General features: G+C 45.8%; 1 protein-coding gene across 6 annotated transcripts in view; it reads right to left on the bottom strand.

Annotated features, from left to right (window-relative positions):
* LOC110506150 (TP53-binding protein 1) overlaps positions 1 to 20,901 on the bottom strand; it is a 65,533-nt gene that overhangs the window by 26,544 nt on the left and 18,088 nt on the right. For 3 of the 6 annotated variants that reach the window (XM_090239065.1, XM_090239067.1, XM_090239068.1), the window contains 8 exons: positions 19,429 to 19,786; positions 19,045 to 19,113; positions 18,443 to 18,595; positions 18,079 to 18,302; positions 17,181 to 17,351; positions 15,717 to 16,108; positions 14,709 to 14,978; positions 13,587 to 13,739 (listed from right to left, as the gene is read on the bottom strand). In XM_090239065.1, coding sequence (XP_090095191.1) covers positions 13,587 to 13,739; positions 14,709 to 14,978; positions 15,717 to 16,108; positions 17,181 to 17,351; positions 18,079 to 18,302; positions 18,443 to 18,595; positions 19,045 to 19,113; positions 19,429 to 19,786 — 1,790 coding nt within the window. The remainder of the gene's footprint in view (positions 1 to 13,586; positions 13,740 to 14,708; positions 14,979 to 15,716; positions 16,109 to 17,180; positions 17,352 to 18,078; positions 18,303 to 18,442; positions 18,596 to 19,044; positions 19,114 to 19,428; positions 19,787 to 20,901) is intronic. The other 3 variants (XM_090239069.1, XM_090239070.1, XM_090239071.1) reach the window with 1 other exon arrangement.

Below are 20,901 nucleotides of genomic sequence, written 5' to 3'. Positions count from 1 at the left end.
TTCAGCCCTTCAAACACCACCAGTACAGTAAAACATGAGGTTCAGCTCTTCAAACACCACCAGTACAGTAAAACATGAGGTTCAGCTCTTCAAACACCACCGGTGCAGTAAAACATGAGGTTCAGCTCTTCAAACACCACCAGTACAGTAAAACATGAGGTTCAGCTCTTCAAACACCACCGGTGCAGTAAAACATGAGGTTCAGCTCTTCAAACACCACCGGTGCAGTAAAACATGAGGTTCAGCCCTTCAAACACCACCAGTACAGTAAAACATGAGGTTCAGCTCTTCAAACACCACCGGTGCAGTAAAACATGAGGTTCAGCCCTTCAAACACCACCAGTACAGTAAAACATGAGGTTCAGCTCTTCAAACACCACCGGTGCAGTAAAACATGAGGTTCAGCTCTTCAAACACCACCAGTACAGTAAAACATGAGGTTCAGCTCTTCAAACACCACCGGTGCAGTAAAACATGAGGTTCAGCTCTTCAAACACCACCAGTGCAGTAAAACATGAGGTTCAGCTCTTCAAACACCACCAGTACAGTAAAACATGAGGTTCAGCTCTTCAAACACCACCAGTGCAGTAAAACATGAGGTTCAGCTCTTCAAACACCACCAGTACAGTAAAACATGAGGTTCAGCCCTTCAAACACCACCAGTACAGTAACACATGAGGTTCAGCCCTTCAAACACCACCAGTACAGTAAAACATGAGGTTCAGCCCTTCAAACACCACCAGTACAGTAAAACATGAGGTTCAGCCCTTCAAACACCACCGGTGCAGTAAAACATGAGGTTCAGCCCTTCAAACACCACCAGTGCAGTAAAACATGAGGTTCAGCCCTTCAAACACCACCAGTACAGTAAAACATGAGGTTCAGCTCTTCAAACACCACCAGTACAGTAAAACATGAGGTTCAGCTCTTCAAACACCACCGGTGCAGTAAAACATGAGGTTCAGCCCTTCAAACACCACCAGTGCAGTAAAACATGAGGTTCAGCCCTTCAAACACCACCAGTACAGTAAAACATGAGGTTCAGCCCTTGAAACACCACCGGTACAGTAAAACATGAGGTTCAGCCCTTGAAACATCACCAGTACAGTAAAACATGAGGTTCAGCTCTTCAAACACCACCAGTACAGTAACACATGAGGTTCAGCCCTTCAAACACCACCAGTACAGTAAAACATGAGGTTCAGCCCTTCAAACACCACCGGTGCAGTAAAACATGAGGTTCAGCCCTTCAAACACCACCAGTGCAGTAAAACATGAGGTTCAGCTCTTCAAACACCACCAGTACAGTAAAACATGAGGCTCAGCTCTTCAAACACCACCAGTGCAGTAAAACATGAGGTTCAGCTCTTCAAACACCACCAGTACAGTAAAACATGAGGTTCAGCCCTTCAAACACCACCAGTACAGTAACACATGAGGTTCAGCCCTTCAAACACCACCAGTGCAGTAAAACATGAGGTTCAGCCCTTCAAACACCACCAGTACAGTAAAACATGAGGTTCAGCCCTTCAAACACCACCAGTGCAGTAAAACATGAGGTTCAGCTCTTCAAACACCACCAGTACAGTAAAACATGAGGTTCAGCTCTTCAAACACCACCAGTACAGTAAAACATGAGGTTCAGCTCTTCAAACACCACCGGTGCAGTAAAACATGAGGTTCAGCCCTTCAAACACCACCAGTGCAGTAAAACATGAGGTTCAGCCCTTCAAACACCACCAGTACAGTAAAACATGAGGTTCAGCTCTTCAAACACCACCAGTACAGTAAAACATGAGGTTCAGCTCTTCAAACACCACCAGTGCAGTAAAACATGAGGTTCAGCTCTTCAAACACCACCAGTACAGTAAAACATGAGGTTCAGCTCTTCAAACACCACCAGTACAGTAAAACATGAGGTTCAGCCCTTCAAACACCACCAGTACAGTAAAACATGAGGTTCAGCTCTTCAAACACCACCAGTACAGTAAAACATGAGGTTCAGCTCTTCAAACACCACCGGTGCAGTAAAACATGAGGTTCAGCTCTTCAAACACCACCAGTACAGTAAAACATGAGGTTCAGCTCTTCAAACACCACCGGTGCAGTAAAACATGAGGTTCAGCTCTTCAAACACCACCGGTGCAGTAAAACATGAGGTTCAGCCCTTCAAACACCACCAGTACAGTAAAACATGAGGTTCAGCTCTTCAAACACCACCGGTGCAGTAAAACATGAGGTTCAGCCCTTCAAACACCACCAGTACAGTAAAACATGAGGTTCAGCTCTTCAAACACCACCGGTGCAGTAAAACATGAGGTTCAGCTCTTCAAACACCACCAGTACAGTAAAACATGAGGTTCAGCCCTTCAAACACCACCAGTGCAGTAAAACATGAGGTTCAGCCCTTCAAACACCACCAGTACAGTAAAACATGAGGTTCAGCCCTTCAAACACCACCAGTACAGTAAAACATGAGGTTCAGCTCTTCAAACACCACCGGTGCAGTAAAACATGAGGTTCAGCTCTTCAAACACCACCAGTACAGTAAAACATGAGGTTCAGCTCTTCAAACACCACCAGTACAGTAAAACATGAGGTTCAGCTCTTCAAACACCACCGGTGCAGTAAAACATGAGGTTCAGCCCTTCAAACACCACCAGTACAGTAAAACATGAGGTTCAGCTCTTCAAACACCACCAGTACAGTAAAACATGAGGTTCAGCTCTTCAAACACCACCGGTGCAGTAAAACATGAGGTTCAGCCCTTCAAACACCACCAGTGCAGTAAAACATGAGGTTCAGCCCTTCAAACACCACCAGTACAGTAAAACATGAGGTTCAGCCCTTGAAACACCACCGGTACAGTAAAACATGAGGTTCAGCCCTTGAAACATCACCAGTACAGTAAAACATGAGGTTCAGCTCTTCAAACACCACCAGTGCAGTAAAACATGAGGTTCAGCCCTTCAAACACCACCAGTGCAGTAAAACATGAGGTTCAGCTCTTCAAACACCACCAGTACAGTAAAACATGAGGTTCAGCTCTTCAAACACCACCAGTGCAGTAAAACATGAGGTTCAGCTCTTCAAACACCACCAGTACAGTAAAACATGAGGTTCAGCCCTTCAAACACCACCAGTACAGTAACACATGAGGTTCAGCCCTTCAAACACCACCAGTACAGTAAAACATGAGGTTCAGCCCTTGAAACACCACCGGTACAGTAAAACATGAGGTTCAGCCCTTCAAACACCACCAGTGCAGTAAAACATGAGGTTCAGCTCTTCAAACACCACCAGTACAGTAAAACATGAGGTTCAGCTCTTCAAACACCACCGGTGCAGTAAAACATGAGGTTCAGCCCTTCAAACACCACCAGTGCAGTAAAACATGAGGTTCAGCCCTTCAAACACCACCAGTACAGTAAAACATGAGGTTCAGCCCTTGAAACACCACCGGTACAGTAAAACATGAGGTTCAGCCCTTGAAACATCACCAGTACAGTAAAACATGAGGTTCAGCTCTTCAAACACCACCAGTACAGTAACACATGAGGTTCAGCCCTTCAAACACCACCAGTACAGTAAAACATGAGGTTCAGCCCTTCAAACACCACCGGTGCAGTAAAACATGAGGTTCAGCCCTTCAAACACCACCAGTGCAGTAAAACATGAGGTTCAGCTCTTCAAACACCACCAGTACAGTAAAACATGAGGTTCAGCTCTTCAAACACCACCAGTACAGTAAAACATGAGGTTCAGCCCTTCAAACACCACCAGTACAGTAAAACATGAGGTTCAGCCCTTCAAACACCACCAGTGCAGTAAAACATGAGGTTCAGCTCTTCAAACACCACCAGTACAGTAAAACATGAGGTTCAGCTCTTCAAACACCACCAGTACAGTAAAACATGAGGTTCAGCCCTTCAAACACCACCAGTACAGTAACACATGAGGTTCAGCCCTTCAAACACCACCAGTGCAGTAAAACATGAGGTTCAGCCCTTCAAACACCACCAGTACAGTAAAACATGAGGTTCAGCCCTTCAAACACCACCAGTGCAGTAAAACATGAGGTTCAGCTCTTCAAACACCACCAGTACAGTAAAACATGAGGTTCAGCTCTTCAAACACCACCAGTGCAGTAAAACATGAGGTTCAGCTCTTCAAACACCACCAGTACAGTAAAACATGAGGTTCAGCCCTTCAAACACCACCAGTACAGTAACACATGAGGTTCAGCCCTTCAAACACCACCAGTACAGTAAAACATGAGGTTCAGCCCTTCAAACACCACCAGTACAGTAAAACATGAGGTTCAGCTCTTCAAACACCACCAGTACAGTAAAACATGAGGTTCAGCTCTTCAAACACCACCATTACAGTAAAACATGAGGTTCAGCTCTTCAAACACCACCGGTGCAGTAAAACATGAGGTTCAGCCCTTCAAACACCACCGGTGAAGTAAAACATGAGGTTCAGCCCTTCAAACACCACCAGTACAGTAAAACATGAGGTTCAGCTCTTCAAACACCACCAGTACAGTAAAACATGAGGTTCAGCCCTTCAAACACCACCGGTGCAGTAAAACATGAGGTTCAGCCCTTCAAACACCACCGGTGCAGTAAAACATGAGGTTCAGCTCTTCAAACACCACCAGTACAGTAAAACATGAGGTTCAGCCCTTCAAACACCACCGGTGCAGTAAAACATGAGGTTCAGCCCTTCAAACACCACCAGTACAGTAAAACATGAGGTTCAGCCCTTCAAACACCACCAGTACAGTAAAACATGAGGTTCAGCCCTTCAAACACCACCAGTACAGTAAAACATGAGGTTCAGCTCTTCAAACACCACCAGTACAGTAAAACATGAGGTTCAGCTCTTCAAACACCACCAGTACAGTAAAACATGAGGTTCAGCCCTTCAAACACCACCAGTACAGTAAAACATGAGGTTCAGCTCTTCAAACACCACCAGTACAGTAAAACATGAGGTTCAGCTCTTCAAACACCACCGGTGCAGTAAAACATGAGGTTCAGCTCTTCAAACACCACCAGTACAGTAAAACATGAGGTTCAGCTCTTCAAACACCACCAGTACAGTAAAACATGAGGTTCAGCTCTTCAAACACCACCAGTGCAGTAAAACATGAGGTTCAGCTCTTCAAACACCACCAGTACAGTAAAACATGAGGTTCAGCCCTTCAAACACCACCAGTACAGTAACACATGAGGTTCAGCCCTTCAAACACCACCAGTACAGTAAAACATGAGGTTCAGCCCTTGAAACACCACCGGTACAGTAAAACATGAGGTTCAGCCCTTGAAACATCACCAGTACAGTAAAACATGAGGTTCAGCTCTTCAAACACCACCAGTACAGTAACACATGAGGTTCAGCCCTTCAAACACCACCAGTACAGTAAAACATGAGGTTCAGCCCTTCAAACACCACCGGTGCAGTAAAACATGAGGTTCAGCCCTTCAAACACCACCAGTGCAGTAAAACATGAGGTTCAGCTCTTCAAACACCACCAGTACAGTAAAACATGAGGTTCAGCTCTTCAAACACCACCAGTGCAGTAAAACATGAGGTTCAGCTCTTCAAACACCACCAGTACAGTAAAACATGAGGTTCAGCCCTTCAAACACCACCAGTACAGTAACACATGAGGTTCAGCCCTTCAAACACCACCAGTGCAGTAAAACATGAGGTTCAGCCCTTCAAACACCACCAGTACAGTAAAACATGAGGTTCAGCCCTTCAAACACCACCAGTGCAGTAAAACATGAGGTTCAGCTCTTCAAACACCACCAGTACAGTAAAACATGAGGTTCAGCTCTTCAAACACCACCAGTACAGTAAAACATGAGGTTCAGCTCTTCAAACACCACCGGTGCAGTAAAACATGAGGTTCAGCCCTTCAAACACCACCAGTGCAGTAAAACATGAGGTTCAGCCCTTCAAACACCACCAGTACAGTAAAACATGAGGTTCAGCTCTTCAAACACCACCAGTACAGTAAAACATGAGGTTCAGCTCTTCAAACACCACCAGTGCAGTAAAACATGAGGTTCAGCCCTTCAAACACCACCGGTGAAGTAAAACATGAGGTTCAGCTCTTCAAACACCACCAGTACAGTAAAACATGAGGTTCAGCCCTTCAAACACCACCGGTGCAGTAAAACATGAGGTTCAGCCCTTCAAACACCACCGGTGCAGTAAAACATGAGGTTCAGCTCTTCAAACACCACCAGTACAGTAAAACATGAGGTTCAGCCCTTCAAACACCACCGGTGCAGTAAAACATGAGGTTCAGCCCTTCAAACACCACCAGTACAGTAAAACATGAGGTTCAGCTCTTCAAACACCACCAGTACAGTAAAACATGAGGTTCAGCTCTTCAAACACCACCAGTACAGTAAAACATGAGGTTCAGCCCTTCAAACACCACCAGTACAGTAAAACATGAGGTTCAGCCCTTCAAACACCACCGGTGAAGTAAAACATGAGGTTCAGCTCTTCAAACACCACCAGTACAGTAAAACATGAGGTTCAGCCCTTCAAACACCACCAGTACAGTAAAACATGAGGTTCAGCTCTTCAAACACCACCAGTACAGTAAAACATGAGGTTCAGCTCTTCAAACACCACCGGTGCAGTAAAACATGAGGTTCAGCTCTTCAAACACCACCAGTACAGTAAAACATGAGGTTCAGCTCTTCAAACACCACCGGTGCAGTAAAACATGAGGTTCAGCTCTTCAAACACCACCGGTGCAGTAAAACATGAGGTTCAGCCCTTCAAACACCACCAGTACAGTAAAACATGAGGTTCAGCTCTTCAAACACCACCGGTGCAGTAAAACATGAGGTTCAGCCCTTCAAACACCACCAGTACAGTAAAACATGAGGTTCAGCTCTTCAAACACCACCGGTGCAGTAAAACATGAGGTTCAGCTCTTCAAACACCACCAGTACAGTAAAACATGAGGTTCAGCCCTTCAAACACCACCAGTGCAGTAAAACATGAGGTTCAGCCCTTCAAACACCACCAGTACAGTAAAACATGAGGTTCAGCCCTTCAAACACCACCAGTACAGTAAAACATGAGGTTCAGCTCTTCAAACACCACCGGTGCAGTAAAACATGAGGTTCAGCTCTTCAAACACCACCAGTACAGTAAAACATGAGGTTCAGCTCTTCAAACACCACCAGTACAGTAAAACATGAGGTTCAGCTCTTCAAACACCACCGGTGCAGTAAAACATGAGGTTCAGCCCTTCAAACACCACCAGTACAGTAAAACATGAGGTTCAGCTCTTCAAACACCACCAGTACAGTAAAACATGAGGTTCAGCTCTTCAAACACCACCGGTGCAGTAAAACATGAGGTTCAGCCCTTCAAACACCACCAGTGCAGTAAAACATGAGGTTCAGCCCTTCAAACACCACCAGTACAGTAAAACATGAGGTTCAGCCCTTGAAACACCACCGGTACAGTAAAACATGAGGTTCAGCCCTTGAAACATCACCAGTACAGTAAAACATGAGGTTCAGCTCTTCAAACACCACCAGTGCAGTAAAACATGAGGTTCAGCTCTTCAAACACCACCGGTGCAGTAAAACATGAGGTTCAGCTCTTCAAACACCACCGGTGCAGTAAAACATGAGGTTCAGCCCTTCAAACACCACCAGTACAGTAAAACATGAGGTTCAGCCCTTCAAACACCACCGGTGCAGTAAAACATGAGGTTCAGCCCTTCAAACACCACCGGTGCAGTAAAACATGAGGTTCAGCTCTTCAAACACCACCAGTACAGTAAAACATGAGGTTCAGCCCTTCAAACACCACCGGTGCAGTAAAACATGAGGTTCAGCCCTTCAAACACCACCAGTACAGTAAAACATGAGGTTCAGCCCTTCAAACACCACCAGTACAGTAAAACATGAGGTTCAGCTCTTCAAACACCACCAGTACAGTAAAACATGAGGTTCAGCTCTTCAAACACCACCAGTACAGTAAAACATGAGGTTCAGCCCTTCAAACACCACCAGTACAGTAAAACATGAGGTTCAGCCCTTCAAACACCACCGGTGAAGTAAAACATGAGGTTCAGCTCTTCAAACACCACCAGTACAGTAAAACATGAGGTTCAGCCCTTCAAACACCACCAGTACAGTAAAACATGAGGTTCAGCTCTTCAAACACCACCAGTACAGTAAAACATGAGGTTCAGCTCTTCAAACACCACCGGTGCAGTAAAACATGAGGTTCAGCTCTTCAAACACCACCAGTACAGTAAAACATGAGGTTCAGCTCTTCAAACACCACCGGTGCAGTAAAACATGAGGTTCAGCTCTTCAAACACCACCGGTGCAGTAAAACATGAGGTTCAGCCCTTCAAACACCACCAGTACAGTAAAACATGAGGTTCAGCTCTTCAAACACCACCGGTGCAGTAAAACATGAGGTTCAGCCCTTCAAACACCACCAGTACAGTAAAACATGAGGTTCAGCTCTTCAAACACCACCGGTGCAGTAAAACATGAGGTTCAGCTCTTCAAACACCACCAGTACAGTAAAACATGAGGTTCAGCCCTTCAAACACCACCAGTGCAGTAAAACATGAGGTTCAGCCCTTCAAACACCACCAGTACAGTAAAACATGAGGTTCAGCCCTTCAAACACCACCAGTACAGTAAAACATGAGGTTCAGCTCTTCAAACACCACCGGTGCAGTAAAACATGAGGTTCAGCTCTTCAAACACCACCAGTACAGTAAAACATGAGGTTCAGCTCTTCAAACACCACCAGTACAGTAAAACATGAGGTTCAGCTCTTCAAACACCACCGGTGCAGTAAAACATGAGGTTCAGCCCTTCAAACACCACCAGTACAGTAAAACATGAGGTTCAGCTCTTCAAACACCACCAGTACAGTAAAACATGAGGTTCAGCTCTTCAAACACCACCGGTGCAGTAAAACATGAGGTTCAGCCCTTCAAACACCACCAGTGCAGTAAAACATGAGGTTCAGCCCTTCAAACACCACCAGTACAGTAAAACATGAGGTTCAGCCCTTGAAACACCACCGGTACAGTAAAACATGAGGTTCAGCCCTTGAAACATCACCAGTACAGTAAAACATGAGGTTCAGCTCTTCAAACACCACCAGTGCAGTAAAACATGAGGTTCAGCTCTTCAAACACCACCAGTACAGTAAAACATGAGGTTCAGCTCTTCAAACACCACCAGTGCAGTAAAACATGAGGTTCAGCTCTTCAAACACCACCAGTACAGTAAAACATGAGGTTCAGCCCTTCAAACACCACCAGTACAGTAACACATGAGGTTCAGCCCTTCAAACACCACCAGTACAGTAAAACATGAGGTTCAGCCCTTCAAACACCACCAGTACAGTAAAACATGAGGTTCAGCCCTTCAAACACCACCGGTGCAGTAAAACATGAGGTTCAGCCCTTCAAACACCACCAGTGCAGTAAAACATGAGGTTCAGCCCTTCAAACACCACCAGTACAGTAAAACATGAGGTTCAGCTCTTCAAACACCACCAGTACAGTAAAACATGAGGTTCAGCTCTTCAAACACCACCGTTGCAGTAAAACATGAGGTTCAGCCCTTCAAACACCACCAGTGCAGTAAAACATGAGGTTCAGCCCTTCAAACACCACCAGTACAGTAAAACATGAGGTTCAGCCCTTGAAACACCACCGGTACAGTAAAACATGAGGTTCAGCCCTTGAAACATCACCAGTACAGTAAAACATGAGGTTCAGCTCTTCAAACACCACCAGTACAGTAACACATGAGGTTCAGCCCTTCAAACACCACCAGTACAGTAAAACATGAGGTTCAGCCCTTCAAACACCACCGGTGCAGTAAAACATGAGGTTCAGCCCTTCAAACACCACCAGTGCAGTAAAACATGAGGTTCAGCTCTTCAAACACCACCAGTACAGTAAAACATGAGGTTCAGCTCTTCAAACACCACCAGTGCAGTAAAACATGAGGTTCAGCTCTTCAAACACCACCAGTACAGTAAAACATGAGGTTCAGCCCTTCAAACACCACCAGTACAGTAACACATGAGGTTCAGCCCTTCAAACACCACCAGTGCAGTAAAACATGAGGTTCAGCCCTTCAAACACCACCAGTACAGTAAAACATGAGGTTCAGCCCTTCAAACACCACCAGTGCAGTAAAACATGAGGTTCAGCTCTTCAAACACCACCAGTACAGTAAAACATGAGGTTCAGCTCTTCAAACACCACCAGTGCAGTAAAACATGAGGTTCAGCTCTTCAAACACCACCAGTACAGTAAAACATGAGGTTCAGCCCTTCAAACACCACCAGTACAGTAACACATGAGGTTCAGCCCTTCAAACACCACCAGTACAGTAAAACATGAGGTTCAGCCCTTCAAACACCACCAGTACAGTAAAACATGAGGTTCAGCTCTTCAAACACCACCAGTACAGTAAAACATGAGGTTCAGCTCTTCAAACACCACCATTACAGTAAAACATGAGGTTCAGCTCTTCAAACACCACCGGTGCAGTAAAACATGAGGTTCAGCCCTTCAAACACCACCGGTGAAGTAAAACATGAGGTTCAGCCCTTCAAACACCACCAGTACAGTAAAACATGAGGTTCAGCTCTTCAAACACCACCAGTACAGTAAAACATGAGGTTCAGCCCTTCAAACACCACCGGTGCAGTAAAACATGAGGTTCAGCCCTTCAAACACCACCGGTGCAGTAAAACATGAGGTTCAGCTCTTCAAACACCACCAGTACAGTAAAACATGAGGTTCAGCCCTTCAAACACCACCGGTGCAGTAAAACATGAGGTTCAGCCCTTCAAACACCACCAGTACAGTAAAACATGAGGTTCAGCCCTTCAAACACCACCAGTACAGTAAAACATGAGGTTCAGCCCTTCAAACACCACCAGTACAGTAAAACATGAGGTTCAGCTCTTCAAACACCACCAGTACAGTAAAACATGAGGTTCAGCTCTTCAAACACCACCAGTACAGTAAAACATGAGGTTCAGCCCTTCAAACACCACCAGTACAGTAAAACATGAGGTTCAGCTCTTCAAACACCACCAGTACAGTAAAACATGAGGTTCAGCTCTTCAAACACCACCGGTGCAGTAAAACATGAGGTTCAGCTCTTCAAACACCACCAGTACAGTAAAACATGAGGTTCAGCTCTTCAAACACCACCGGTGCAGTAAAACATGAGGTTCAGCTCTTCAAACACCACCGGTGCAGTAAAACATGAGGTTCAGCCCTTCAAACACCACCAGTACAGTAAAACATGAGGTTCAGCTCTTCAAACACCACCGGTGCAGTAAAACATGAGGTTCAGCCCTTCAAACACCACCAGTGCAGTAAAACATGAGGTTCAGCCCTTCAAACACCACCAGTACAGTAACACATGAGGTTCAGCCCTTCAAACACCACCAGTACAGTAAAACATGAGGTTCAGCCCTTCAAACACCACCAGTACAGTAAAACATGAGGTTCAGCCCTTCAAACACCACCGGTGCAGTAAAACATGAGGTTCAGCTCTTCAAACACCACCAGTACAGTAAAACATGAGGTTCAGCTCTTCAAACACCACCGGTGCAGTAAAACATGAGGTTCAGCCCTTCAAACACCACCAGTGCAGTAAAACATGAGGTTCAGCCCTTCAAACACCACCGGTACAGTAAAACATGAGGTTCAGCCCTTGAAACACCACCAGTACAGTAAAACATGAGGTTCAGCTCTTCAAACACCACCAGTGCAGTAAAACATGAGGTTCAGCCCTTCAAACACCACCAGTGCAGTAAAACATGAGGTTCAGCTCTTCAAACACCACCAGTACAGTAAAACATGAGGTTCAGCTCTTCAAACACCACCAGTGCAGTAAAACATGAGGTTCAGCTCTTCAAACACCACCAGTACAGTAAAACATGAGGTTCAGCCCTTCAAACACCACCAGTACAGTAAAACATGAGGTTCAGCCCTTGAAACATCACCAGTACAGTAAAACATGAGGTTCAGCTCTTCAAACACCACCAGTGCAGTAAAACATGAGGTTCAGCCCTTCAAACACCACCAGTGCAGTAAAACATGAGGTTCAGCTCTTCAAACACCACCAGTACAGTAAAACATGAGGTTCAGCTCTTCAAACACCACCGGTGCAGTAAAACATGAGGTTCAGCTCTTCAAACACCACCGGTACAGTAAAACATGAGGTTCAGCTCTTCAAACAACTAAAGGAAAACAGGTTTGACTTGACACTTCTCTCAATGTCATGAAACATTGTCTGCCGTCACTCAAAACAAGTTTTTGGGATCCGTGCGCGGTTCAAAGGAGTGAAAGGTTTATGGAGACACCCCTCTGATATTCAGTGGATAATATAAAAACACACCTTTACACATGTGGACCAACACCAAGTCTATTAATAGTTATTCACATACCAACTCAGCCTAAGGTCCTCTGTCGCTCCGTTGGTAAAGCATGGCACTTGCAACGCCAGGATAGTGGTTTCAATTTCCAGGACCACCCGTTTTAAAGAAAACATTTTTTTATTTGACCTTTAACTAGGAAAGTCAGTTAAGAACAAATTCTTATTTTCAATGACAGCCTAGGAACAGTGGGTTAACTGCCTTGTTCTTGGGCAGAACGACAGAGTTTTTACCTTGTCAGCTCAGGGATTCGATCTTGCAACCTTTCGGTTACTAGTCCAACACTCTACCACCAGGCTACCTGCCACCTCGTACATAAAATGTATGCAGTATGCACGCATGACTAAGTAGCTTTGGATAAAAGCGTCTACTAAATGGCATATATTATTATATTATAAGGAGAGGGTGGTGGTTGCAGTGCACTGTGGTAGTCAAAAATGTCTGTGGGTCTGAATACAAACTCAAAGGCTTTATGACTGGTTATATACTGTAATCTCTATAGAGAGCTAGCAATACTAAGAATACTCTTTACAGAAAATAATTTCAAATATCCAAATCTTTATTAAAAAAATGGTGTTAAAAAAACCATTACATTTTCAATGCGTGCCCTGCTCTTATAGTTCATAATTACATTCATAAAAACGACCAATACTGACTAAAACCAATTGTATTAATAAATAGTTAAAATGTACATTGCAGCAGTCTGAAAATTCTGCACCCCACTGAGACCAATTATGTTAATAAATATAGAAACACATTTCTAGAATGTATAAAATGCTTCCACCTATCCAAACCATCACCAAGGGCTCTCAGTCCACGGTTCTGGGGTCAGGTCTGTATGGTTTGCTCAGTGATCTATGCTCCAAGGTTGAGGTTAGGGCTGTGGCTTAGTGTTACTGAGGTTGAGGTTAGGGCTGTGGCTTAGTGTTAAATAGACTGGGGTTGGAGGTGGGCATTTTAGGTTTTGGGTTGACATTTAAGTTGAACCTAAATGTTAGAGGTTACAGTTGAGAGTTTAGGCTTGGACACAGAGGTTAGGTGTAGGGTCAGGGTTAAGGTATGGTGTCAAGTTTAGGGTGACTTGGTCTCCGTACCGGCTCTGGCTCCCCCTCTGCGGCCTCGCTTAGCCGGGGTCCTGTCCCTGTCCTCAGAGCTGATCAGCTTCCTCTTCCCAGAGGGGCCAGGGGTGAGGGGGCTGGCCCCCCCTGTGATCCCCCTGCGTCTCCTCTTCCCCTCCACCAGGTTATCTGTGGAAGACAGCGCCATAGAATGTACTCATGATATCTCTACTTCAATCTGTGGGGGCGGGCACAGCAATGTCACACGTCATCACACTTGACACGGAAATGACTAACATTTAACCCCACTTCTGTTTGATGAAACACTCAGCAGATTCTTCCTGTATGAAGGAATCACTGTTTTCACAGGGACTTGGGAGTCTTTATCAAGCTATGTGAAACGTAGAGATGACTCAACTCAAACTTAAGAGGAGTAATGTAATATATTTCCTTATTGGGCGGTGCTCACATTATACCATTTTAACATTATCATGCCAACCCAACCTGTACTGTTTTTATTTAACCGGGTAAGTTGACTGAGAACACATTCTCATCTACAGCAACGACCAGGGTAATAGTTACAGGGGAGAGAAGTGGAGATGAATGAGCCAATTGGAAGCTGGGGATGATTAGGTGGTCATGATGGTATGAGGGTCAGATTGGGAATTTAGCCAGGACACCAGGGTTAACACCCCTACTCTTATAATAAGTGCCATGGGATCTTTTAGTGACCACAGAGAGTCAGGACACCCGTTTAACGTCCCATCCGAAAGACGGCACCCTACACTACACAGGGCAATGTCCCCAATCACTGCCCTGGGGCATTGGGATATTTTTTATTATTTCTTTAGACCAGAGAAAAGAGTACCTCCTACTGGCCCTCTTACACCACTTCGTCGCATCTGGTCTCCCATCCAGGGACCACCCAGGACCAACCCTGCCAGCAGTGGGATGCTGGGTGGTATGCTACTGTGCTAGGTCCAATCATTTAGTTTCACACTGTCCTTTCCAGAAGAGTTCCAGCAACTATTGTGTTAGCGTAACCAGGCCAGTGGAGTACATCTCGGCTCAGTGTGGAAAGGGTACTTGTGGTTCTTGCCAGGGCACGGCTATATGGTTCTCACTTAGTCAATCCTCAAAGCTTTGTGGTTGTCTTACCCAGGCTGATATCAGAGGCCTTGGCAAGGGGTGTGGAGGGCTCGTAGGGTCCCAGGCCGTACTGTTCTCTCAGCCTGTTGCCTTGCTCCATGGTCAGGATGACAGAACTGCGGCTGTACCACTGCCTCTCTACAGCTGTAGTGGCTGTAGTCTGGCCCTCCCTCTCTACAGCTGTAGTCTGGCCCTCCCTCTCTACAGCTGTAGTCTGGCCCTGCTTCTCCACACTGTAGAACAAGTCCTCGCCCTCCTTCTTGTAGTCCTTCACTCGACCTGGGGAGACAACGCAAAGCCAGAGAAGGGTTGATAAGCAGTCAAATTTGCATCATATCAGCTACATGGAGAAAAACAACAGTCAATTGAAGAGAGACTACAGTACACTGACGTTAACATTCCACTGAAGATCCATTACATTTGTGGAGAGTCAGGATCACCAATTTATTTTCCATTTAAAGACAGAATTGGGAAAAGGGCCAACCACATGAAGGGAAATGAGTTTCCAGTGACAGCCTGACCTCTTCTCAGCCATGGGTCTGTGTTGAGACTCGAATTGTCTTATTTCTCTATCCTCCACTCCAAACCCATTCCAACCCCATTCTCTCTTCTCCTGTCCTCTCCTGTCCTGCGTCCAGATTATCCACACGTGTTTTCACACTCCCCGTCATGCGTTTAACCATGGGAGAAAGCTTACACCAAACCAATCATATGCTTTTACATCCATGTCAGGGATTGTTCAAGTGGAAACTTTGGGAGTGCAAACAATCTGTCCTCTCTTTTCCCCTTCTCATGCCGCTTTCAAAACAACTGGGAACTCTCTGACTTCCGACTTTATTGCTTTCAAAACTACTGGGAAGGAGGAAAGAAAACGAGCTTGGACTGGGAAAAATCTATTTGAACGGTCATTCCAACTCAGGTCTATTTCTAGAGCTCCGACTTTCCGACCTGAAGATCACTGACGTCATGATTTGACCTCATATTTTTCAGAGTTCCCAGTTTTGAACGCATAATCACCTGTGCTGAAGTACTCGTCCTCCAGCAGTGCCGTGACCTCAGTGTCCAGGGGGATGGGGTCGCACAGCAGGATGTCCTTGCCCGTGACCTCGCACTCATAGCTGTCATCGAAGAGCAGCCGGTAACGCCCCTCGCCCAGGTCCTTGGTGATGCGGCCTGAGTAGAAGTAGCCGTTGCTGGACCACTTGGCCACCACGCGAAGCCCCACGAAGCTGCTCCCAGCTGGGCTGCTTTCATCTTGGGAAATGGTGGTGAGGAGAGACGTGGAGGAGTGGCTGGGGACCGCTGGGCTGTCTGGGATGTGCGGGGTGGGACACAGGCGGGTGTAGGGCTCATCCTCGGAGGAGGACAGTGGTTGGCCGCGGGCATTGGCACGAGGGACGCCGGCACCCCTGAGAGAGTCAATAGGACAAAGAGCACCATGAACATTTTGAACATTACAGACATATGTTTAGAAACGTTATGTAAAGAACAGATCAGCGTTACTCCTCCAGTGGAACAGACCAGTCATGTTCTATATACTGCACATTTCTTCAAGTAGTGCTTTAAAGTCTGGGCTCCTTTTAGTCAATAAGAAATGTTAGACAGGGACAGCTGTGTTGCATTGAGACGATTAGTGAAGACAGGAAAAGGAGACAGCTGTGTTGCATTGAGATGATTAGTGAAGACAGGAAAAGGAGACAGCTGTGTTGCATTGAGATGATTAGTGAAGACAGGAAAAGGAGACAGCTGTGTTGCATTGAGATGATTAGTGAAGACAGGAAAAGGAGACAGCTGTGTTGCATTGAGATGATTAGTGAAGACAGGAAAAGGAGACAGCTGTGTTGCATTGAGATGATTAGTGAAGACAGGAAAAGGAGACAGCTGTGTTGCATTGAGATGATTAGTGAAGACAGGAAAAGGAGACAGCTGTGTTGCATTGAGATGATTAGTGAAGACAGGAAAAGGAGACAGCTGTGTTGCGTTGAGATGATTAGTGAAGAAAGGAAAGGATAATGTCAGCAGGGACCCTGTGGGATTGGAGAGACAATGGTCTGGAACAAATACCTGGGCTACTGCAGCTCTCTAGAAACAGCAGGATGGAGGATCCTTGTTCTAAAGCTAGGAACCCAAAATGTTCAATTTCTGTACTCAATTCTAAGGTTTCATTAAACTATCTCAGTGTCTCATCTCAGGTTGACTTGTTTTCAAAATGGAAGCCGAAAGGTTGGAAAAAATGTACACGCACCCACACATGTTTTAGAATGCTGAATGATGTCGGGAAGCAACCAACTCCCATGCGTTGCACACCGGTTGAATCGCGTTGCATTACTATTTTGGGAAGGCACAATTGGCTACGTACGTGCTGGCGTGGATGTAGTTGTGTTTGTTCATGCACCTAATGTCTGCTTTTGATGATGTCACTAGGTGTTTCTGAAACTCTGACCCACTACAGCTCCAGTGACGTCCCTAGACAGGGCTCACCTGGACAGGGGTGAGCGGGACGGAGGTCTGCCCCTCCTGGCTCTTCCGCGGGGCGTCAATGGGGTGAAGGCCCGTGACCCATGGAGTCCTTGAACTCTCTCTCTCATGAACTCTGACCCTGCCGTTTGACCCCTGTGGCCCCTCTGCTGTGGCCCACTCCCCCTCCTGGGGCTGCAGACATAGAGGTAAGGGACAGGGAAGGATGAATCATCCCATAAAAGCTGAACTAAGGTCAGTTTTATATTTTTCCTTATGATGGTTGAGGTTAGGGTTGGGGAGGGTTAGCTGATCCTAGATCTATGGCCAAGCCAAGTTCTACCAACAGAAGGACGGTCAGTACAGCAGAAATGGGGCAGCTGATGGATACCCCTATTGTGACCATATGGGTTGGTCCATCTAGGGGAGCAGTTGTGGATAGGGCCTTAGAATAACTTATCTGGGTGTTGGGTTGGGGGGTTGTGGCGGAGGGGTAGTTAGACAGTGGACAAAGTCAAAGACTGACATATGCATGCATACCGGTCAACACGTAAGAGTGGTTAAAAGCATAGACATAGAATGTCACTTCTAGTAATTCTATTTCTATGGTTAAGAGGGTACTTAGATACTGAACCCTTGTTAGTATAGGAATTATTTTGTTTCTCTGATGTTTGTTGTTGACAGGTGTGAAAATGTGCGTGCAAAGACAACAGAGATTAAGACTAAGAAATAAGCACAATAAATAGTGTTAGAGCATGGATATAGATAGATCATGTTACAGAAGACTAGACTGAGGGCCACTCATTACAAGAAGGCAGAAGGCAGTCACTAGACGGAAAAGGTAAATTCAGATCAGGAAATTAACTGCATGCATCATTTAAAAAAAATACAATCCAATTCAAACCCATGTCCATTACAGTACCTGACAGACTTGGCCCCTCGGCTGGGAGGCATGATAAACTCGGGGCCCCTCTGGGCAGGACCCGTGACTATGCTGGTGCCCCCGGAGCTGTGCTGCAGGCTGGAAGCTTTGGAGGACAGAGAGCTGACATCACCCAGGTCACCGGAGGTCATGGAACTGCCGGTGCGACACGGAGAGATGTCGCTTTCCAACACACGGCTGTCCACCACCGGCTCCTCCGACTCCTGAGGAAGAGAAAGAACACACACACACACACACACACACACACACACACACACACACACACACACAGCAACAGTGAGGCGTAATCAATGTCAAAAAGAAAGAGTTGAAAGGTCTATGAGCTAAATGGCTTGGTCCCCACCTCAGTGACCTTACAGTCCACCTCTCTCCCGTCCTCGTAGTACACGTCTGTGATGATGCGTGTGACCGTCGTCCGCACTTCCTGAATGGTCCGCACGTGTCTGCGATGGGCGGGACCAGCAGCTGCCCTCGAGGGTGGGGTCTCTGGCTCGCCCTGTCACACAGAAGGGGGTGGAGTTAACCCTTGACCCTCAGAATGCGTTATTCGCTTACAGCCCCTGATGGGTGTATGTATCAAGTATCTCAGAGCAGAAGTGCTGATCTAGGATCAGTTGTGCCTCAGAGATCATAATGAATAAGATTACATGGGCAGGTTGGACCAGATCCTAGATCAGCACCCCTGAGACGTTTGATACATTCAGCCCTTGATCTGCTACAAGGTCACTCCAGTTTTATATTCTGTCAGAGATAAAAATCATAAAATACAATAAGCAATTGTCAATTTATGAATTGAATTTCAAACAGGATGCCAATCTTGATCTGCTAACCGTTAAGGAGTAGGGGCTAGCAGAAGGGACAATGGTTGTTTCTGTTATTCGGACATGTTATTATTGTTCCATTTTGACATTGTAAGAAGGACAGGAGGTAACTAAGGACCCTTACGCTGGCTGCTGGAGACCTGGGGCCAGCCGCTTCAAAACTGGTCTGCTGAAACGCCACTCTCTGACAAAGCTAGAGTCAGAGAGGAGGAAGCAAAAGGACACATGAGACAAGCAAGGTTGGATGAAGAGAGTAAGAAAGAGGGAGGGGGGCGACAAAACAGCAGGACATGAGACAGGCAAGGTGGATGAAGGGAGTGAGAGAGAAACAACAAAACAGGAGAACATGAGACAAGTAAGATTGATGAAAAGAAAGAGAGAACAAGGGGGGGGGGGGGGGGGGGGAATGTTGGTTAGGCTAGAAGAATAACGGACAGGAATCTCATCACTTTCTATACCCTTGCAAAATGATCAACCATATCCTTGTAGCTAACCCAGTGGCTCTTACCTTACTGGGTGAACTGGGAGAGATGGTGTTGTCAAAGCTTGTCTGCTGGGACACGGCCCTCTGTCTGATGGCAGCGGCTCTGGTGGGGGTGGATGGCTCCGGGGGCCCACACGGCTCTCTATCCCCAGCTGCGGTGCCTTTTTGTGGTGTTTTCACTGCTGGATGGCCTGGGGTGGATGGTTCAGCAGGAGGCTCTTTCTCTCTGAGCCCCAATGGCAACGTATGCTTCACTTCCTGGCGGGGGCTGGAGAGGGGCTCGGATTGGTTGTTGGGGAGGCTGATGCATTCCAGGGAGAGAGAGGGGATGGAGGGTCTTTGGGAGCTTTTCTGCTGTGAGGGTGAGCTGAACAGTTCCCCTCTGTGAAAGGTGAGAGAGACATTTCATATGTCAATGTCACAATCAACCACTTTCATTGTGTGGTGAGCGTTCAAGAGCCAAAATGGCTGCCGTGCATCACCCAGAGGGGCGCTACACATGGATGGGGTGAGTCCCTACACTGTAAAGCACTTTCAGGACTAATAGAAATACATGTATGCACATATAAATATACCGTGCCTTCAGAAAGTATTCATATCCCTTAAATTATTCCACATGTTGTTGTGTTACAGCCGGAAATAAAAATGGATTAAATACATTTGTTTTCTCACCCATCTACACACAAACAAAGCGAAAACATATTTTTTGAAACTTTTGAAAATTAAAAACAGACAGCTCTCATTTACATAAGTACTCACACCCCTGAGTCAATACTTTGTAGAAGCACCGTTGGAAGTGATTACATCTGTGAGTCTTTCTGGGTAAATCTCTAAGAGCTTTCCACACCTGGATTGTGCAACATTTGCACATTATTATTTTCATAATTCTTCAAGCTCCGTCAAATTGGTTGTTGATCATTGCTAGACAACCATTTTCAGGTCTTGCCGTAGATTTAAGTCAAAACTGTAACTCGCCCACTCAGGAACATTCACTGTCTTCTTGGTAAGCAACTCCGATGTAGATTTGGCCTTGTATTTTAGGTTATTGTCCTGCTAAAAGGTGAATTCATCTCCCAGTGTCTGGTGGAAAGCAGACTGAACCAGGTTTTCCTCTAGGATTTTCCCTGCGCTTAGCTTCATTACGTTTATTTTTTATCCTGAAAAACTCCCCAGTCCTGAAGCATACCCATAACAGCCAGCACAATGACTGAAATAGAGCGGTACTCAGTAATGTGTTATATTGGATTTGCCCCAAACATATCACTTTGTATTCAGGACAAACAGTGAATTGCTTTGCCACATTTTTAGCAGTATTACTTTAGTACCTTATTGCAAAGAGGATGCATGTTTTGGAATATTTGTATTCTGTACAGGCTTCCTATTTTTCACTCTGTCATTTAGGTTAGTATTGTGGAGTAGCTACAATGTTGTTGATCCATCCTCAGTTTTCTATCACAGCCATGAAACTAACTGTTTTATAGTCAACATTGGCCTCCC

The sequence above is a fragment of the Oncorhynchus mykiss genome, chromosome 6 (genome assembly GCF_057628025.1).
Source record: "Oncorhynchus mykiss isolate SJ-2025 chromosome 6, ASM5762802v1, whole genome shotgun sequence".
Lineage (NCBI taxonomy): Eukaryota > Metazoa > Chordata > Actinopteri > Salmoniformes > Salmonidae > Oncorhynchus > Oncorhynchus mykiss.
This window is presented reverse-complemented; position numbering and strand designations above follow the sequence as displayed.